This window comes from Citrus clementina, unplaced genomic scaffold, assembly GCF_000493195.1.
Source record: "Citrus clementina cultivar Clemenules unplaced genomic scaffold, Citrus_clementina_v1.0 scaffold_4, whole genome shotgun sequence".
Classification (NCBI taxonomy): Eukaryota; Viridiplantae; Streptophyta; class Magnoliopsida; order Sapindales; family Rutaceae; genus Citrus; species Citrus x clementina.
The window spans coordinates 20,814,925-20,834,092 of record NW_006262274.1 but is presented as its reverse complement, the minus strand read 5'-3'; the positions used below and the strand labels follow the sequence as shown (position 1 = coordinate 20,834,092).

General features: G+C 37.6%; 1 protein-coding gene across 1 annotated transcript; it reads right to left on the bottom strand.

The window, feature by feature from the left end:
- Positions 1-8,205: 8,205 nt before the first annotated feature.
- On the bottom strand, positions 8,206-10,191 carry LOC18045067 (cytochrome P450 78A5). Its single transcript, XM_006437887.2, has 2 exons — positions 9,129-10,191; positions 8,206-9,033 (listed from the first exon to the last, which is right to left on the bottom strand). Exons 1-2 carry the CDS (start codon positions 10,074-10,076, stop codon positions 8,416-8,418), a joined length of 1,566 nt encoding a protein of 521 aa, XP_006437950.1. The 5' UTR covers positions 10,077-10,191; the 3' UTR covers positions 8,206-8,415.
- Positions 10,192-19,168: the final 8,977 nt, after the last annotated feature.

The following is a 19,168-nucleotide window of genomic DNA, read 5'->3' as shown; positions in this document are numbered from 1 at the left end:
AAAATAAATAAATAAATAAAGTTAAATTTTACCCATACACTACCACTAAAAGACACATGACAGAAAATCTTTACAAACTCAGTAAAACTCATATCAGGAGAGGATCATATTCATACTTTTCAAAACCTCACTTATTTTTAAATTTGCCTTATGAAAAATAAGAATAAAAACTTTTTTTTTATCTTTTCAATTGATCATCTAATTGAATTTGCGCTCTCTCTCTCTCTCTCATCCTTCAAACATCACCACCTATTTTCATCGCTACTTCAAATAGAATTGTAAAACTCAATATTTTTAACAAAATTGCCCGCTTGTACATTATTTTATAAAGATTAATTTGTTCCTGTGTATGTTTTACTTTGCAGTGAGAATATCTAAATTCAATTAGATGATTATAGTCAATTTGATTGTCCACACGGCCAATAAGAGCTTCTCAACTTAGCACAATCTAAATGCAGGCCAACCAGAACAATGGCGTTGGCCCAGTTTGCATTTTGGATCTTAACTTGTCGACTTTGGATCATGGGTTATGGTTTTTGGAATTTATGGATTTTAGTTTTAAAATAATTGTCAAATCTAATGTATGTAGATTTAATTATTTTGTAATCTTTATTTGATTATTTGATTTTCATTTCAATTAAAAATAATGTATTTTGTAATTATTTTCCTGCTGGCTGTTGTGAAAATTTTAATGTACTCGCAAGCGCACGAATCTAGAGATAGAATAGTGGTAACGAGGTCGATCCCACAGGGATTGTTATAAATTGAAAAGTCTAATTTAAATCTAAAATTAATATTAATTCTAACCTAGTTGAGCAAATTGAGTTTTTAAGAAAATTAAACCAATTAAACTAAAGAAGCAATTAAAATAAAGGAGAATTCAATAAGATAAGAATTACCAAGGTTTCAGAATCCACCACTATTCAACTAGTAATTATCTAATTATTAATTAATCCCCAATTTTAGAGTGACAACTCGAAATCAATCTATGTCATCTCATGAATATAACAATTAAGCCCAAGTAATTAAATCTAATGTAGGTTCTTTTTCTGCTTAATAATATGACATCTAAGAATCTCATGTAAACATATTGAATAACAAAGAGTCAAAGTTTCCTAAGCACTCAATGTAAACAATTTAATGAAAGACATAAAATCAAAGATAATCATGTATAAACTTTATAGATTCAAGCATAGAATTAATCGAATATTAATCCTAACAATCAATAATGCATGACAGAATTGATGAAAAGATTTTATTAACATCCAATTAATCATGTGAAATAAAAACCATAATCATCAAAGAACATATATAGGGAATTAATTAAATAAAAAGATAATTATTTTATTAAATAGGGTTTCATCCTTAACCTCAGTGTAAGAAAATTAGCTAGACATACTTGAATTGAGAGCAACAAAAAAAATAAAATCAGCCATGGGAAGCCGAAATATTGCTGCTGCGGATTGCTCTTTTCCAAAGCCGAATTCTCCTCCACTGGCGGCTACTCCCCCCAAAAGCCAAGAGCTTAGCTTTCTTATATAGCCTTTAAAATGGGCCCCACCTTGTCAATCCTAAAGCCTAAAGGATTTGGCCTTTTATTTTTCTTTACTCTCACTCACGTGCTCATCAATTAAGCTTGTACTAGGATTTCCTTTTTCCAATTATAAAAGCCAAGTGGGGTTCCTTCTTAAAGCTAAAATCAATTTCTCTCTTTTGTCCGCATGTGCATGATGAATTTACTTGTTGAATTCGGTTCCTTGGCTTGATTTCCACATGCATGTATGTCTAATTCCTTCCAAAAATCAATTAATCTTTAATGCTTACAAATTGAACTCCTTTATGCTCTTTTTATCCATAATCTCCAATTCATTCCCTATTCAATAAAATAATTCAATTAATTAAAAATAACAAATAAATATAACTAACAATTATTTAATTAATGGTAAAATATGTATGTATTATATGCTCATCACTGGCAGTGGTGAATTGGTGATGAAGACTGGTAGAAGGGATGGTAGTAGGGATAGCAATCAAACCCGGACCCGGATCAGACCCGGACTGAACCCGGAAAATCCGATCCGGGTTCAACCCGCACCGGATCAATTTTTATGCGGAATCCGGATCGGTTTTTCAGAACCCGCATATTTCCGGGTCCGAATCCGGTTTCAAGTGAATCCGCAAATCCGGAACCCAGATCCGGATATTATTTATTTTAATACTAATTTTTTTAAAAAAATTATTAAATATAAATAGAAAAAAAAAGAAACCCTAGCCCTCTCAATCTCTCATTTGTTCACTCCTCTCTCAAATCTCAATCTCTCTCACTCGTTCCTCTCTCGATCTCTCACTCTCTTCAACTTCTCCTCTCAATCTCTCATTTGTTCGACTGTTCCTCTCTCAATCTCTCTCACCCGTTTCTCACTCAATCTCTCTCACTCTCTCTTCAACTCTCTTGTAATTTCTCTTCTTCAAATCAGATTCTTTGCGGCGTGGCTGTTCATCACCTTCACGGTGCGCTTGTGTTTGTTTCATCACTCATCAGCATTAGCATCACTTGTCTCATCTCTCACTCTGTCGCGGCCAGCAAAAGGGGGTGGATTTCGTGGCTATGTTCTGTGGCTTGTGGGGGTGGATTTCACGGCTGTGTCTGTGGCCTGTGGGGGTGGATTTCGCCGCTGTTGTATTTGTTTTAGAACCTGGATTTGAAGTTATATGTTTTGTATTTGAAATTTTGTTGAACTAAACTAAAGCAAGCTGGATTCTGGAAGCAATTTGGTTCTGGTTTGTGTAACTCTTGTTTTTTTTTTTTTTTCATTTTTCCAGCAACTAAAGGAAAGCAATCCGGGTTCAAAACCCGGAATCCGGAAACCCGAATTTTTCCGGGTTAAACCTGGACCGGACCCGGATGGAAAAAAATAGGGTTTAATGCGGGTCCGATAATGAGAATTTGGTGTCCGGGTCCGGATCCGGAACGGCTAAACCCGGACCCAGACCCGGAAATTGCCATCCCTAGATGGTAGTGATGTTTGAGAGAGAGAGAGAAAGAAAAGAAAATATAATAAAAATAATAATTTTTTTAATAAGGATAATTTGGAAAATAGCTGAGCTATATTTAAAAGTGAGGGATGGTGAGATAAAATGAGAGGGTTATATATCACCACTCCTATTAAATAGACGAATTTTATAACATATATTTAGTTAGGGTTGTTTAGATCCAATTCAATCTCAATCAATCCAATTTTTATAAAATTAGTATTTTTATTAAATTGGATTGTAAAATAAGTGGCGATATCTGGCCTCTTATTTTATTTAACCAGCCCCCACAAATCGAGTAATGATACAGCTACAAACTTTTGTACAAACTTATCTTATACAAACTGATATGACATTAATTCATTGGTTGAATGAAAATATAAAATAATATAAATAAATCATGTGGACTAAGAGATATTTAATTCAACCAATGAATTAATGTCACATCAGTTTGTACAAAATAAATTTGTACAAGAGTTTGTAGCTATATAATTTCTCCCCACAAACCACGTGTATACTAATGCATATTTTATCCTTGTGTGAAATTACCTAAAAGGATAAATAGCATTTACATACACCCACATGATAATTAACTTACTTTATAATTTAATTTAAAAACTTTTTAAACAGTTATCTGTACAAAAATATTATATGTAGTACTTTTTTAATTATAGATGAAAATAGTTTCCAACATCTAATAGAAGAAGATGAAGAAGAAAGTTTAATTTATTTCCATTTAATTTTTGTACTCAATTTTATGATAAGCATTTGAGCTTATACATTATTCAAAGACTAAAATTTAATCAAACAAGAAAATTTTAGAGAAATTTATGACTATTGCCCTATCATCTCGTGACAAATCCACTCATTCCAATCTCTACCCCAAGAATTTCATCACTATATAGCTCTAATTGGATTCAATTTAGCAAAATTCCAGCCATAAAATCCACGCCTGCACCACCAGCACAAATTACAAATTTTTTTTTTCTTTTTGAAAGCTATGAATAATACGAAGAGAAAGGGAAATATTATTAGAGTTTATCTTCATTTTTAAATAGATTTAAAAAAAATTATATAGTGGGTGGATGGAAAAATGAGAGATTAAAATTATTTTAAAATTTTCAAGGATTGTTTTTTTAAAGAAAAAAAAAGTGGGTAGTGGGGTTATGAATAATACGAGGAGTGGTGGGGTTTGGTCAGTTGGTGAGATAAAGTGAGAAGGGTGAAGCTCGAATATCAATACTCTTGCAAAATAGAAAATTCAACGTTATTGGATTGATTTATATATTGATCTATAGTTTAAATCTAATGTAAACCATTCCAATCAATTATTTTATTTTATTTATTTATTTATTATAAAACTACATGTCACCTTTATATTTAACTGTCTAGAAAAATAAAATCTTTTTTTTTTTCCTGATACTATTGACATCCTTAAGGGAACCTTGTTTTGATTGTAAAAGTTTATATCAGTATCTCTTTTTATATATCAGTACTAGACCACCCATGCATAAAAGATGATGCTATTTTATATTTGGATCGGTATGGAAATATATATTCTGTAATCTTGACAGAATGTAATCCATTTATTTATTTGATTGTTCGTTCTTTTGAAAGTGAAAGAGTGTAATTACGTACGGTCTGTGAAGTTGATTTAACTTACTTTCGGGCTTTCAGCACTAATAAAGGTGTCATTTGGAAATGGTCCTCGGCAGAGTATACAGATGCCTGTGGTTAATCAAGAAGCAGTGTATATGTGTATGTACATATATTGTTTGTTCGCCTCAAAATTATATAGAGATGCGGGAAAATTGACAGTGTAAACTTTATATCACTTGAGCATCATGTCATTTTCACGTGTAGCTAGGATATATTCCCCGCTCATAGTATTATCGTGTGTGTGTGTGAATTAGTTAATTCAAGTTGAAGAGAAATATTATAATAAATTAGAGGTATTATGTCATCTATATAATAAGTAATGATGCTATCATACGTGTACATTTATTTTGAAAAATCAACAGACAAGTGGTAATTATATTAAATTCAATTACACATGCTACACATGCATTAGTTGGTTGTATTACCTCTGATGTATTTTATAATTCGTCATCATAAACCAAGAAATATGAATAAGGGAAAATTACAGATTTCTCCTACAAATATAAGTTAGAAACGCATACACCCAAATTCAAATAGATTGTAAGACTTATCTCTTTTAAATTTAAAAACATTACACTTAACTACCTTACACTAACATGATTAATATATTTAATTCTTTGGCAACTTATATTTGAGGGGGAATTTGGAATTTTCCAGCATGAACAAATACAATTTAGTTGGGACATAATCATTGAATTAAATTCAAATTAAGTGACCATATGCGAGAAAAAAAAAAGTACGAATAACATCATGTTTATTCGGTAGTTTACTAAATTTTTCCATCTCAAATATGCCATCCCATTTGACATATACAATTTTTAAATTTTAATTGTTTTGGATTTTTTTTTTATATTTTTCATTTTAATGAGATTCAAATTAGAATTTAATTTTATAATCTCTTTATTTAATCTCCTGACAACTCAATCTCCTCCTCACTCATGTGACGGGGATCCGAACAATGCTAGAACAAAGAATTAGTAACTATCTAGCAATTTTGGTATGGTAGGGCTGAGAGAGTTTTATGGCACACTTCCAATTGTGGTTTGTTTAATTTAAAAACAAAAATCAATCCTATATAACGTACGTTAACAAATAAAATAGAAAAAAAAAATAAGGAGAAGAAAAAGAACAGTAAGGAGACGAAAGAATAAGAAAAGTACTGAAGACAGCAATCAAAGTGTACATTGGTTTGGATATCCAAATCTAAAATACCAATTGCATCTGCTTTTCTCCTTTAACAAATGCAAAGTTAGATAGCGTTCCGAAGAACAAATTATGTTTTTACAGATATATATATTCCGATTTCTAAAGAAGATGAGTCTCTTCACCAAAAAGACTCGTGACCATGTGTGTTTCGAGGCTTCGGGTTCTTATTCCTTTCTTCAATCATTTGAAAGGTGCTGCAGTAAGGCAAGGTGCTTTCCAAAACGTTAAAGTGAAATTCTAAATATGGGAAATACTAGACTAACAAATTTTTAAAGCCACAACCACTAACATAGAATCTCATCGTTTTCTCATAACTTTTTTTTTTTTTTTACACGTTATTGGGTTGTTTCGATCAGATTAAAGAAGGAACAACACTTTGTAAAATATATGAATGGTAGTAGCAGCAACCACGATTCTCATTTACCATTTAATAAATTCTAAGAGGGCGAGTGAAAGGCCGTGCACTGTGCAAGAGACAACTATGCATACAAAAATGGAAAGTGAGAATAAAGGCGGGTAGATATAGATGATAAATGGACGATCCATTGATTGTTTTTCTGGCCAATATAAGATTAAGAGTATCTAAATTATGCAGCACAATGGCGACAAAAATAAAAGATGTTTATAAGGTATCCATTTGCATGGTAAATCAGAAAAGATACGATAAACAATATGTCGATTGTACCACCAATATCTAGGGATACATGGATGCTCTCCATGACCACGACTATGACCACGACCTCGTCGGACCCTCGGAAAGAATGGTTTCATTAGGTTGTAGAATCATATTGTAGAAGGTTGGTTAATCTACAAACTTCAAAAAATGACATAAAATAATATCAAATAAAACTGTAAGTTATGCCTCAAATTATGCCTATTATCGTTTCATTTCATCACAGATTCAATTGATGTTTGATAGTGACGAAGAACTCTAGCGACCACCATGGAGGCCCAGTGATTTTTTTTCTCCACTTCTTTACAATTTGTACATAGAGGCGAGTTTTGATTTTAACCTTGGAGTTGGATGAGATGAATGTCAGTTTGAGTTCTTTTTCGTTCTTTTTGTTTACATAAATCTTTTCAAATTATAGTGCGTATATTTTTCACTTTAAAATGTTGATTGTATTGCTTTTACCTTAAAAAATATTCCTGAATTTTATTTCATATTTTTTTAAAAATAAGATTAAATAAATATTTTGTCATTAAATAAATCACACCGAAGACTACTAAACTAAGGAGATACCCATATTATGAAAAAGTTTGATATTTTTAAAAGGGTAAAAGCTCATTTAGTCTATGTAGTTTAAGATTGATATCCATTTAGTCCTTATAATTTTAAAAATAACTCGAAATATTCATGCCGTTAAAGTTTTGATACCCATATCGTTACTTTTTATTTTTGTGACTTATTTTTACAATATTACCCTTTAATAATAATTTTTTTGTTTGGACATTAATAAAAATAAAATAATTAAATTAAAAATTTAATCTTAAAAAATAAAAATAAAAATTTATATTAATTTTAATTGTCAAAAATTGTATACAAACTACTGAGTGTGCAAACGGTACTTGCAAAAAAATAATATAATTTTTTTAAGATTAAATTAATAATTTAATTATTTTTTATTAATATCTAAAAAAATTATTATAAAAAAATAACATTGTAAAAATAAGCTAAAAGAAATAAAAAATAACGGTAGAAATATTTCAAGATATTTTAAAAAATATATGGTCTAAATAGACTTTCATCCTTTTTAAAAGGTTACTTCTCATCCATTTACTATCCATCATATCCTCACCCAAAATTTTCAATTTATTATTTTTGAGCCGTTATAATTAAAATAAAAAAAAATTAGAATCCATTTAACATAATTTAACCAATTAATAGATGTGTGAGAGTTAAATTTTATATCTACCCTTCACATACTAATCCTTTGATCATAATATCATTTATTTGTTTATAACTTAACGTATTATAGGGAGAGATTCTAAGATTTCTCACAAAAACGCCAGGACTAAAAGCAATTGCTATCAATTCAGTATAAAGCAATATTTAAAAAGAGCCGTTCTTTGCATGGCTCGTAGAATATTATGAATAATTCACGGACCGGTTACACAGTAAGTAACCAAAACAAATTCATGAGTAAACAACCTGCAGGTTTCATATTGTATTCACCGTTCACCTGATAATAAACTCAGCCCTAACACGCGATTGGTGTTGTGTGTTTTTGAATGTTCAAAACTGAACAAACTAAACCATTACGTAAAAATTAGATCTATTCACATAAAACTTCAATTCTTAAGATTAATATCCGTGTACAATGCATTACGACGTTAAACTTGGAACACAATGCGGCAAAAGATTTAAACTTATTGTTGTTACACAAAAACTAAAACTAAGCTTAAGCACAACCATGAGCGACAGTGCAGTAACATTAGCCAACTACTTTTGCTATAACACAATCTATCGTGTTATGATCTAAACTTGGGAGCCCGCAAAGCTTAAAGATTAACCGATCAGACCAGCTGCTCCCTAGGAATGGCTTTGCAAACTAGGGGGTTTTTCATCTCCATGGAAAGTTTCAAGCTTTCCGTCAAGTCCACGTTAGCTGCTGCTTCATCGGAAGCCACCCATTCGAAGCTCTGCAGCAACTGAGCCAACCAGAGATTGACAGTGGCCAAACCCATTGCTTTTCCAGGACAAACCCTCCTGCCTGAGCCAAAAGGAGCCAGCCTCAGGTCGGATCCCATGATGCTTATGTCCTCTTCAATGAACCTCTCAGGCTTGAACTTCTCCGGCTCTGCCCAGACTCTTGGATCATGAGTGATTGCCCACATGTTGACCATGGCAGTAGTTCCGGCTGGGACAAAGTTGTCACCGACATAAACATCGCGTGCAGCAAGGCGGGCCCATGAGAGTAAAGGGCCTGGTGGGTGAATCCTGAGAGTCTCCTTCACAATAGCTTGAAGGTAAGGCAAGCTAGGGATGTCAGAATCCTGCACAGGCCTTGAGTTGCCAACAACAGAAATAATTTCAGCCTGAGCTTTTGATTGGATTTCAGGGTGCAATACCATTCTTGCTAGGATCCACTCCAGCAGAATAGCAACTGTGTCTGTTCCTCTAAATATCATTTCCTGCGGATTAACGCAATATAATTAAAAAGGAAAGAAACTACAAACATAATACGACAAAAGCCAAATTATGAAGAATGAGAAAATATGAAACATACCCAAAGAACAGCAATCATATCAGAGTCGTTTAACTTGGCTTCTTTCTCCAAATCAAGCAAGACATCAACAAAATCACCGACACAAATTTTGTGATCATCCGAAACACCAGCAGTCCTCTTCAACCTGTGCTCTTGTATTATCTTTTCAACAAACACATTCACTTTTGAGACCAGAATCCGACACCTTTTCTTCACACCTTGCAAATCAAGCCAACCCAGCAGAGGAAAGTGGTCACTCCAGTTAAATACTCCTAGCAGCTCATACCCTTCACTCACCAGCTCCTCAAGCAGGAGTCCTTCCGATTCGTCAAAATCATATCTTTTACCAAACACAGACATCATGACATTGTTAAGAGATGCAAAGTGAAGCACCTTTTTAACCTTAACCTCACCATTTCCCGCCATCAAAGACTTCACTTGCTCCACCATTTTGAGTCCCACTTCACGCCTGAAACTTTCAATCCCGGCGATTCTTCTGGGGCTAAACAGATGGGTAGCTGAGATTCTCCTGAGGTTCCTCCAGTAGTCACCGTATGGAGCAAAACCCATTGCTCTATGAAACAACAGCTCGTAAGCAGATTCCTTCACCGGCCTGTCAGCAAAAGCAGGGCTACTCAGAATCTCTTTTGCAGTCTCAGGTTCACTGGAAATAACAAACCGAGTCAACCCCACGGAAAAAGCCATTAAAGGCACGGCCCTGAAGGCTGTAGCGAGCTTGGCAAGGACACGGTGAGGGGTTGAACCCACGAACACAGTGAGTGAACCAATGAGCGGGTAACCTGTCGGACCAGCAATTGATTTCGGAGCCTTGGCTCTAGCACGAGCCCAGGCGAGTCCACCAGGTGATAGCCAGACTGCAAAAATGGCCATGAAGAACACAACCCAAAGGAAAGATTCAAAGCTTACAAGACCATACTCAAAAAACAAAAGGTGGTATTCCGGTGACATTTCGAAAACGCGTATCGTTTGCAATGACAGAGGCTTTCACGTTTATGCAGAAGAGAGAACGGAAAAGGTAGTTGCTGGTAACTCGCGAGAAACAAAGAGGGTGAAACGAGTGGGTTAAATAGCAGCTGGGTTGGCGGTTTTGAAGAATAACTTAACCATAGTAAAAGAATTAACCCTGGTTGAATAGTACTATAAATTGCAAAAGTTTATTGTTTTTTGACGGATACAAATCGCAAGAGTTATGTTCTTTGTTTTGTAATTTTCTTTTTTCATTTGTGGAGTTGAAAAGAACAGGACCAACTTTATGAACGAGAGAGAATCCTTTTCGGAATCGTAATAGTCCTTTTGATTCTGCTTGGAACATTAAAAAGATCCCATTAATTGCTAGCAGTTCAGTGATGTCAAGATCAACGTGATCAGATAGATAATCTTAGCCGTGTGATTTTAGACATAATCGGTGATGTGGTTTGTACTGAACTAAAGCCGTGGAAAAAGAAGAGTAAGCAGAAGCGGATTGATGGAGTTCACGTGACTCTCTGCGACTTGATTCTCCAGAATTTTTTTTTCCGCCGTATCAGACGATTGACTTTGGTAATAATGAAGTCAATCAATGACCCGAAAGCTTTCGTTGCACTTCGCATTTATGTTTTCCGTTTTAGAAATAAAATTCATGAATCGTGGTTTTTGGATTTAGATTTTGTAATAAGTTAATTTGTATTCAATAATTCATAATTTTTAATTATACATGTAAGTCTCTATAATAATATATTATTAAATTAATTTATGTTTAATTATTATATTTTTTATTACACATACGTATATAATAACATATGATTAAAATTTAATTTTATATTTTTATTCAACAAACTGTTAATTATATATTTTAAAAAAAATTAACAAAATATTAACTCAACAAAAAACCTAATTTTTTTTTCTAAATACTGATATGAATAGAGAGATTAAACAACTTTCTACGATACTTTTATGGGGTACTTCCTAACGCTTTAAAGTAGTCAATCATGATTTCGTTTTATTATTGTTGAAATAAATTTGTAATGGGTCATTAAGCCGTATTATAAGTGCAATTAATTACCAAATTGCCGACTTTTTTGCCTAAAGAATTATCTATACGATTGACTGTCCTAGTTGGAACCTTTTGATTCAAATAATAAATAAAATAAAATAAAGAACCTTAATCAAGTGTTTTTTTATATATTAATTATTAAAGACCACCAAAGGATGAGGGTTGGGCCAGACTCTCTTATTTGTAAATTAATATTAAAAAAATGAGAAAAATCTAGAGGAGATCAAGAGTCAAAACTTTGAAGTCCAACAAATTAACGAGAAAAAGTTACTAAAAAATGTAATAAGACCAAAAACACTAAAATAATGACGAGCCAAGCACGAATCCTAAAGGGAAAAAAAAAATCATCATAGAACTAAGGAAAAAAATAATAGAAGAATTGTCTCTTACGATACTTACGATTAGTGGCTAAAGTGAAACATTTCTTATAACTAAATGAACGCGGGCTAGCAGCATTGAAGTCAGAGCTAAGGTCAAGCTCCTACTACTTTCAAGTTCAAACAAGAAATAAGCATCAACTCCAAGTTTCCTGTCTGAACTGCAATCCTCATTTGATTGAACAAGAATTATAGTAGGATTGTGATTTAAAGCACACAACCAAATGTCAAAGAAAGTAGAGCTCGTGGAAACACTTTGAACACCCAAATCAACTAAAATCATATTATCAGCATCACTAGTATGATCAAATTTCTCAAAGGAGAATCATCATAATTTCTAGGCTTAACAATTAAATTAGACTCAATCAGGACCTCAAAATCATGTACCCTACATCCATGCTTAAAATAAGAGGAACAACATGATTTAAACTCAAAGGCATATTATCAACATCATAATTAGGCTATAACGCACGAATGAGTGCTCTAACCCTGATCCACAGGAACTTGAGCATTATTATCCAAATCATAAGGAGGCATAAAAATAAGCCCTTGGGAGTGATTATCTGCAACATCTACATACTGAGGAGCAAGAGTCATCCTACTCTACAGATTTGCACTTGAAATTGGCTTCATACCCTTATCCCAAACGACTACATCCTACACCTGATGAACAAGCTTTTGGGACTTCAGAAGCCTAAGATTAGCTACATAATAGGTATCAGTGGAGTGGCCAAGAACTTATAGGGAACACAATAAGTAAGAACCCCCTCAAAAACAATATTTTGTCAAAATTCAAAATCATCCTCACCAATTCATATGTGCGGCAATATAAGGTCGCGAGACATCATACTCCACTAAGACTATAGCAACAAAAGGACTATTAACAGAAGTCCATTAACTATGATTAAGGTTAATACGATAACACAAAGAGGCTTATACTTAACTTATTTGGTACAATTTTTAAATTAATATAAATTATATTATAATATAATATAATTTAATAAGGTCTATTTTCACCACTTTACCTATGTCCTTTTAGCCTTTTTTTTCACAAAAGAAGGGGAAAAAAGAGACTTTGAGAGAAGGTGAGTCAAGTGGGGACACATTATGTATATAGAAAATGTACATTTTGTTAAGTTACATAATAATAAATTGGGTCCATCTCACTTTGGTGGACTAAAATGCTTAAAGTCTAAAATAATTTACTTGATGTGTAATTATTGTAAACCTTTGGACTTGGATGAAATTAACCAAAAAAAATATAAAGGAAATAAGTGAAGAATCGCGAGAGCTGTAATCATTCCGCGAGAGGGGGAGGACGCTGCGAGTGAGAAAGTTTTATTTAGGGTTTCAATCTTTGATTCAATTATCGGAAGGTGATTTTAGCACCGATTTATCCTAAATTTGGAGGGTAAGTTCATGACATCACCTTATATATTTCTACTGATGTTTATTTGTATTTTATTCTTTCTATAGTTGTTATTTGATATACCCATTTGTTAGAGAAATATATTTTAGATATATTATTGTAAGCCAAGATTGTTGAGAATCTTGATGTTGTTAGCCTTTAGTGTTATCTGGAGAAGAAATTGTGTTGTAATCCAATTGATATAGTGGAAGTGAATAAAATTTGAGTGGGCTCCGCAAATTTGAGAACTTGAAATGGGAATATCATTCCCAAGTGGATGAAAAGTGAATTGACATTTGTACCTTTAGTGAAAATTAAAAATTTCTTTTTACTCCATTTATAGTAGTAGTAGTAGTAGTAGTAGTAGTAGTATGACAATAATCAACTAACATCAATTTAATAACTTGTAATAATTTATTTTGATTTAAAAATAAAATTAACACATTAATGATAACATAGTTCATTTTTTATTTTGATTCAATGTTAAAGTAAATAATTTATTTTTTTAATTAAAACCACCAAGAGTTGGAAGGTTAGGCGGGACCCTGCCTGCAATATAAATTAAAAAAATGAGGCGAATACACAAGGAGGAGGGACATAGACCAAAACCTTCTAGGGTAAATGTAAAAGCACACGAATAAACAAAAACAAATAAAAACAACAAAAAGGAAAGGAAAACCATCAATATTAGCATTTGATGTGAGGCACAACTTGTGCGTCCAAATGGAGGATACCAGATAAACCGAAAAAGAAAAGGAAAACTATCATACTAGCGTCTGATGTGAGGCACAACCTGAGATCTAATATCACATGCAAGATAACCACATCAACAGAGAAAGACTGCGAATCAAACCGAAAAGTATTATGGGCTTTCCAAACTTGCCACAAAATAAAGCAAGGTAAAAGGACCTGAAGATGATTTTGAGAGGGGGCACACCGTCGCCAATGAAGAAGCAAAGCATGGGGAGTTAAAAAAATAATATCTCTCATACCCAAGATTCACTTAAAATAAACCCAAATCTGGCGAACCCATTGGCAATCAATAAATAAGTGTCAAGAGGTCTCGGCAGCTCGACCACAAAAATAACGAGAGACCATGCAAAAATCCCTCGACCACAAGACATTATGAGTAGGCAAAAACTCATGTAACAACTGCCAGAGAAAAAAAGAAACCCAAGACGAGATATGTCGCTGCCAAATAATCGAAAAACCTCATTGTTTCAGGGAAATACTCTGACGAGACCAGACGTGATGAACAAATGTTTGGTGGCAGAAGTTTGCGAGCAGGTGTGTCCTGTAAGAGCCAGGTAGCATGGAAACAGGGGCAGGAATATCCTACTCATCCACGAGCACGTCATCCGCGAGGCCAATTTCCTGTAAGAAGCATAAAGCCATTCCTGCTGTATTCTTGCTAAGGGTTGATTCGAGGAGACCCGGTCAACGACAGTTGGCGAGGCATACTCTCCAGCCCGAGAATCTAGGCACGAAGGCCACGCAACCACCCACGACTACGGAAATGGGGAATCCACGTTCGAGAGATGGGAGGATAACGGACGTAGACTGCGGAAAATTGAGATTCAGAGGAAGCCTATAAAAAGGTAGCCAACGAAGGTAAAAGGGTTTGCAATTTTGAGATTAGAAGGGAGATAAAGAAATTCTAAAGAAGAGAAAACTACCCAAAAGCCATAAGATCAGTGGCAAGCGTTCCCCGAACCTTCATATCTGACTTGAGCGTCGGAGGGTTTGCGCCGGGAAAACAACCGGCGTACTCTGACTTGTCTGTGTGCGCAGGAACCTCTGGAGAAGAAGCTTTACGAGGAGAGATCCTGGTCGTAGAACGAGGAGAACCAGAATCTCGCATCAACATTTTGGCGCAGTCTGTGGGGAGCTGATAAAAAAGCTTCTGTTGATAGTAAGAAGAGGAGTGAAGCAAGTGAAAAGCAATGGAGACAGGAGGAAGTAGTGCACAAGGGGGTGATATGAGGCTTAACGATTCCGTGACTCTGAGAGAGATAGCCAGTGAAGCACGGGAAAAAGCCATGTTCGACCGGATGGAACGGATGGAAAAGCAGATGGAGACCCTGACAACCATCCTACATGAGTTGCGAAGTGAACGAAGGGTAACCTAGGAGGAAAGGATGAGAGTTGGGGGAGTGGCTCCAGGTCCCGATAGTACGAGGAGAAGTCAAACCACCGGGAGATTTGGTGGTGAGAGAGGTAACATACCTCAGCGGGGAGAATTCCGTAGAGAGGAAGAGCAATCCCCGGTAAGACAGATTTTTGACGAGGACGACGGGGTGGCAAATGCAGAGGAAACAGAGTTGAGGCAACACTTGCTTGATGTGGAGCAAGAGAGGGATCAGGTTGCAGCACGTGACCCTGGTCGTGCAGTGCAGCTGGAGGAGGAAGTGCGCAGACTAGCGCAGATAATTGACGACATGCAAGGAAGGAGCAGAGCTCCTGGTTGGAGGATAATGCTGGACGGAGAATCACCACTCGCAGCAGAGATCATGAGGGCAATTATTCCGAAAGATTTCCGCCTCCCAGACCTTAGATACTCGGGAAGAACTGATCCGCTGGTGCACATAGAGCGCTTCAACGACATAACTGGGGTACAAGGATTATCTCAATCCCAAAGGTGCAGGGTGTTCCCACTATTCCTTGAGGGACGTGCACGAGAGTGGTACAGGAAACTTCCTCGGGGCAGCATTAAAACCTTCGAGCAAATGTGCCAGGAATTTGCAAAGCAGTTTAGTGGGGCAATGGCACCAGAAGATGACATGATGGAGCTGAAAAGCATGAAACATGGGGAGCAAGAAACCCTTCGGGAATTCATCAAGAGGTTTCATCGTGCTGTCCTCGACTTGGGAGCCTTCAACCACCCTCAGGCGTTAAGGGGATTGAAAGAAGGGGTAAAGATAGGAAGGCTGTAGTACAACTTGAGAAGCCCAGTTATTCAGACGTACGCGACCGCATACGAGCAGGCTAAGAGAGACATTGAGATTGAAGAGGAGAAGGCAGCACGGATTAAGACAGACCAGTTAGAAGGGTTGGGGAGGAAAGAGAAGAAAGCATTACCGGGGAATGGCCCGATTAGGAGGAGGGACCACCAGGCCTCGGGTAGTGGAGCAGGAGGTCGGGTAACTGCTTACCAGCCTCATCAGATGCCACCACAGTATCAGCGCAACAGGGCGCAACCTCCTCGTTCCCCAGCTAGGGAGCCTTGGAGAAGGCATGATTCGGCATATGGTGGCCTCCATCAACATTCCCACGGTAGCAGAGGGAGCAGACCAGAAGTACTGCCACCGCCCTCAACTCAGAACGGAGCAAACAGAGAAAGAGCAGTGCACCTGATCGACCAGAACCAGGATTATGGGCGGTATACTTCCTTGAAGATGTCCCTGGATGAGGTGTACGAGGCCATAAAGGATCGAGGGTTGCTGTACCTCCCTGTCCCAATAACGAAGCTGCCCAGCAGGAGGGATAGGGGGCGCTATTGTAAGTTCCATGGCGCTCATGGCCACACCACAGCAGATTGCAGGGATCTCAAGACCCAGGTTGAGGATTTGGTAAGAAATCGGTATCTGGACGAGTTTATAGATGGGACCTTCCCAATGGTAGCCTCGACAAGTGAAGGGGAGCAGAGTGACAGGAACTTGAGGCACGAGCAGCCTACAATAAGGGTGATAGCTGGGGGCCCAACATTGGCTGGAGATTCCAACAGGTCGAGGAAGAATTATGCTAGATACGCCATGACCAGCAAAGAGGTATTCTTCAACACCCCAGCAGCCAAACGTGCAAGAGTCAGGCAAGTGCCAATTATGTGGACACATGAGGATGAGCAAAGCGGTGCTGTCCAACCATTATCTGGCTCTCAAGTACCGGGTGAATGGGGTAGTTGGAGTGGTACGAGGAGACCAGAGAATCGCACGAAGCTGTTACTCCTCGACAGCAAGGGAAGCAATGCAGATAACATACCTTGATACCGGAGTGAAAGCTGGGAATGGCAGCTAATTGGACCTGGAGTTTACAAGTTGGTTCGCACGGAGGGCCACGAGGTGAAACGCCCCTAGAGCGCGGCACACCTCAGGAAATATTTCTAGTAAGACTTATTCACGTTTTAAAGTTTTTTTTTCTGTTCGTGTCCGTTGTTTTCTATTTTTGATTTCTTATTTCAAAGCAACCTCATGTAAGCCGAACTCAATAACAAATGAATCAATGAGGAGTTTCAGTCAACTACACTGTTCAAGAAATTATCAAAGGCATGCAAAGGCTCATCAAGTCTCACAGTCTATTTTATGGCGAGACAGAAGCCAAGCGTGCCAGGATCTGCTCGACCACGAGAAGGCGAGCAGAATCCCAATCCTTTAAGAATCAAAGGCATGAAAAGGCTCATCAAGTCTCAAAGCCTATTTTATGGCGAGACAGAAGCCAGGCGTGCCAGGATCTGCTCGACCACGAGAAGGCGAGTAGAATCCCAATCCTTGAAGAATCAAAGGCATGCAAAGGCTCGTCAAGTCTCAAAGCCTGTTTTATGGCGAGACAGAAGCCAACCGTGCCAGGATCTGCTCGACCACGAGAAGGCGAGCAGAATCTCAATCCTTGGAGAATCAAAGGCATGCAAAGGCTCATCAAGTCTCAAAGCCTGTTTTATGGCGAGACAGAAGCCAAGCGTGCCAGGATCTGCTCGACCACGAGAAGGCGAGCAGAATCCCAATCCTTGAAGAATCAAAGGCAGGCAAAGGCTCGTCATGTCTCAAAGCCTGTTTTATGGCGAGACAGAAGCCAAGCGTCCCAGGATCTGCTCGACCACGAGAAGGCGAGCATAATCCCAATCCTTGAAGAATCAAAGGCATGCAAAGACTCATCAAGTCTCAAAGCCTGTCTTATGGCGAGACAGAAGCCAAGCGTGCTAGGATCTGCTCGACCACGAGAAAGCGAGCAGAATCCCAATCCTTGAAGAATCAAAGGCAGGCAAAGGCTCGTCAAGTCTCAAAGCCTGTTTTATGGCGAGACAGAAGCCAAGCGTCCCAGGATCTGCCCGACCACGAGAAGGCGAGTAGAATCCCAATCCTTGAAGAATCAAAGGCATGCAAATGCTCATCAAGTCTCAAAGCCTGTTTTATGGCGAGACAGAAGCTAAGCGTGCCAGGATCTGCTCGACCACGAGAAGGCGAGCAGAATCTCAATCCTTGAAAAATCAAAGGCAGGCAAAGGCTCATCAAGTCTCAAAGCCTGTTTTATGGCGAGACAGAAGCCAAGCGTGCCAGGATCTGCTCGACCACGAGAAGGCGAGCAGAATCCCAATCCTTGAAGAATTGAAGGCACGCAAAGGCTCGTCAAGTCTACAAACCTGTTTATGGCGAGACCAGAAGCCAAGCGTGCCAGGATCTGCTCGACCACGAGAAGGCGAGCAGAATCCCAATCCTTGAAGAATTGAAGGCAAGCAAAGGCTCGTCAAGTCTAAAAACTTGTTTATGGCGACACAGAAGCCAAGCGTCCCAGGATCTGCCCGACCACGAGAAGGCGAGTAGAATCCCAATCCTTGAAGAATCAAAGGCATGCAAAGGCTCATCAAGTCTCAAAGCCTGTTTTATGGCGAGACAGAAGCCAAGCGTGCCAGGATCTGCTCGACCACGAGAAGGCGAGTAGAATCCCAATCCTTGAAGAATCAAAGGCATGCAAAGGCTCATCAAGTCTCAAAGCCTGTTTTATGGCGAGACAGAAGCCAAGCGTGCCAGGATCTGCTCGACCACGAGAAGGCGAGTAGAATCCCAATCCTTGAAGAATCAAAGGCATGCAAAGGCTCATCAAGTCTCAAAGCCTGTTTTTTGGCGAGACAGAAGCCAAGCGTCCCAGGATCTGCTCGACCACGAGAAGGCGAGTAGAATCCCAATCCCTGAAGAATCAAAGGCAGGCAAAGGCTCATCAAGTCTCAAAGCCTGTTTTATGGCGAGACAGAAGCCAAGCGTGCCAGGATCTGCTCGACCACGAGAAGGCGAGCAGAATCCCAATCCTTGAAGATTGAAGGCACGCAAAGGCTCGTCAAGTCTAAAAACCTGTTTATGGGGAGACAGAAGCCAAGCGTCCCAGGATCTGCCCGACCACGAGAAGGCGAGTAGAATCCCAATCCTTGAAGAATCAAAGGCATGCAAAGGCTCATCAAGTCTCAAAGCCTGTTTTATGGCGAGACAGAAGCCAAGCGTGCCAGGATCTGCTCGAC

Excerpts from the sequence above, each read along its gene's own strand:
- LOC18045067 (XM_006437887.2), bottom strand. The coding sequence starts at position 10,076 with ATGTCACCGGAATACCACCTTTTGTTTTTTGAGTATGGTCTTGTAAGC. Across the intron at positions 9,034-9,128 it reads ATATGATTGCTGTTCTTTGG|GAAATGATATTTAGAGGAAC; the intron begins GTATGTTTCATA and ends GTTAATCCGCAG.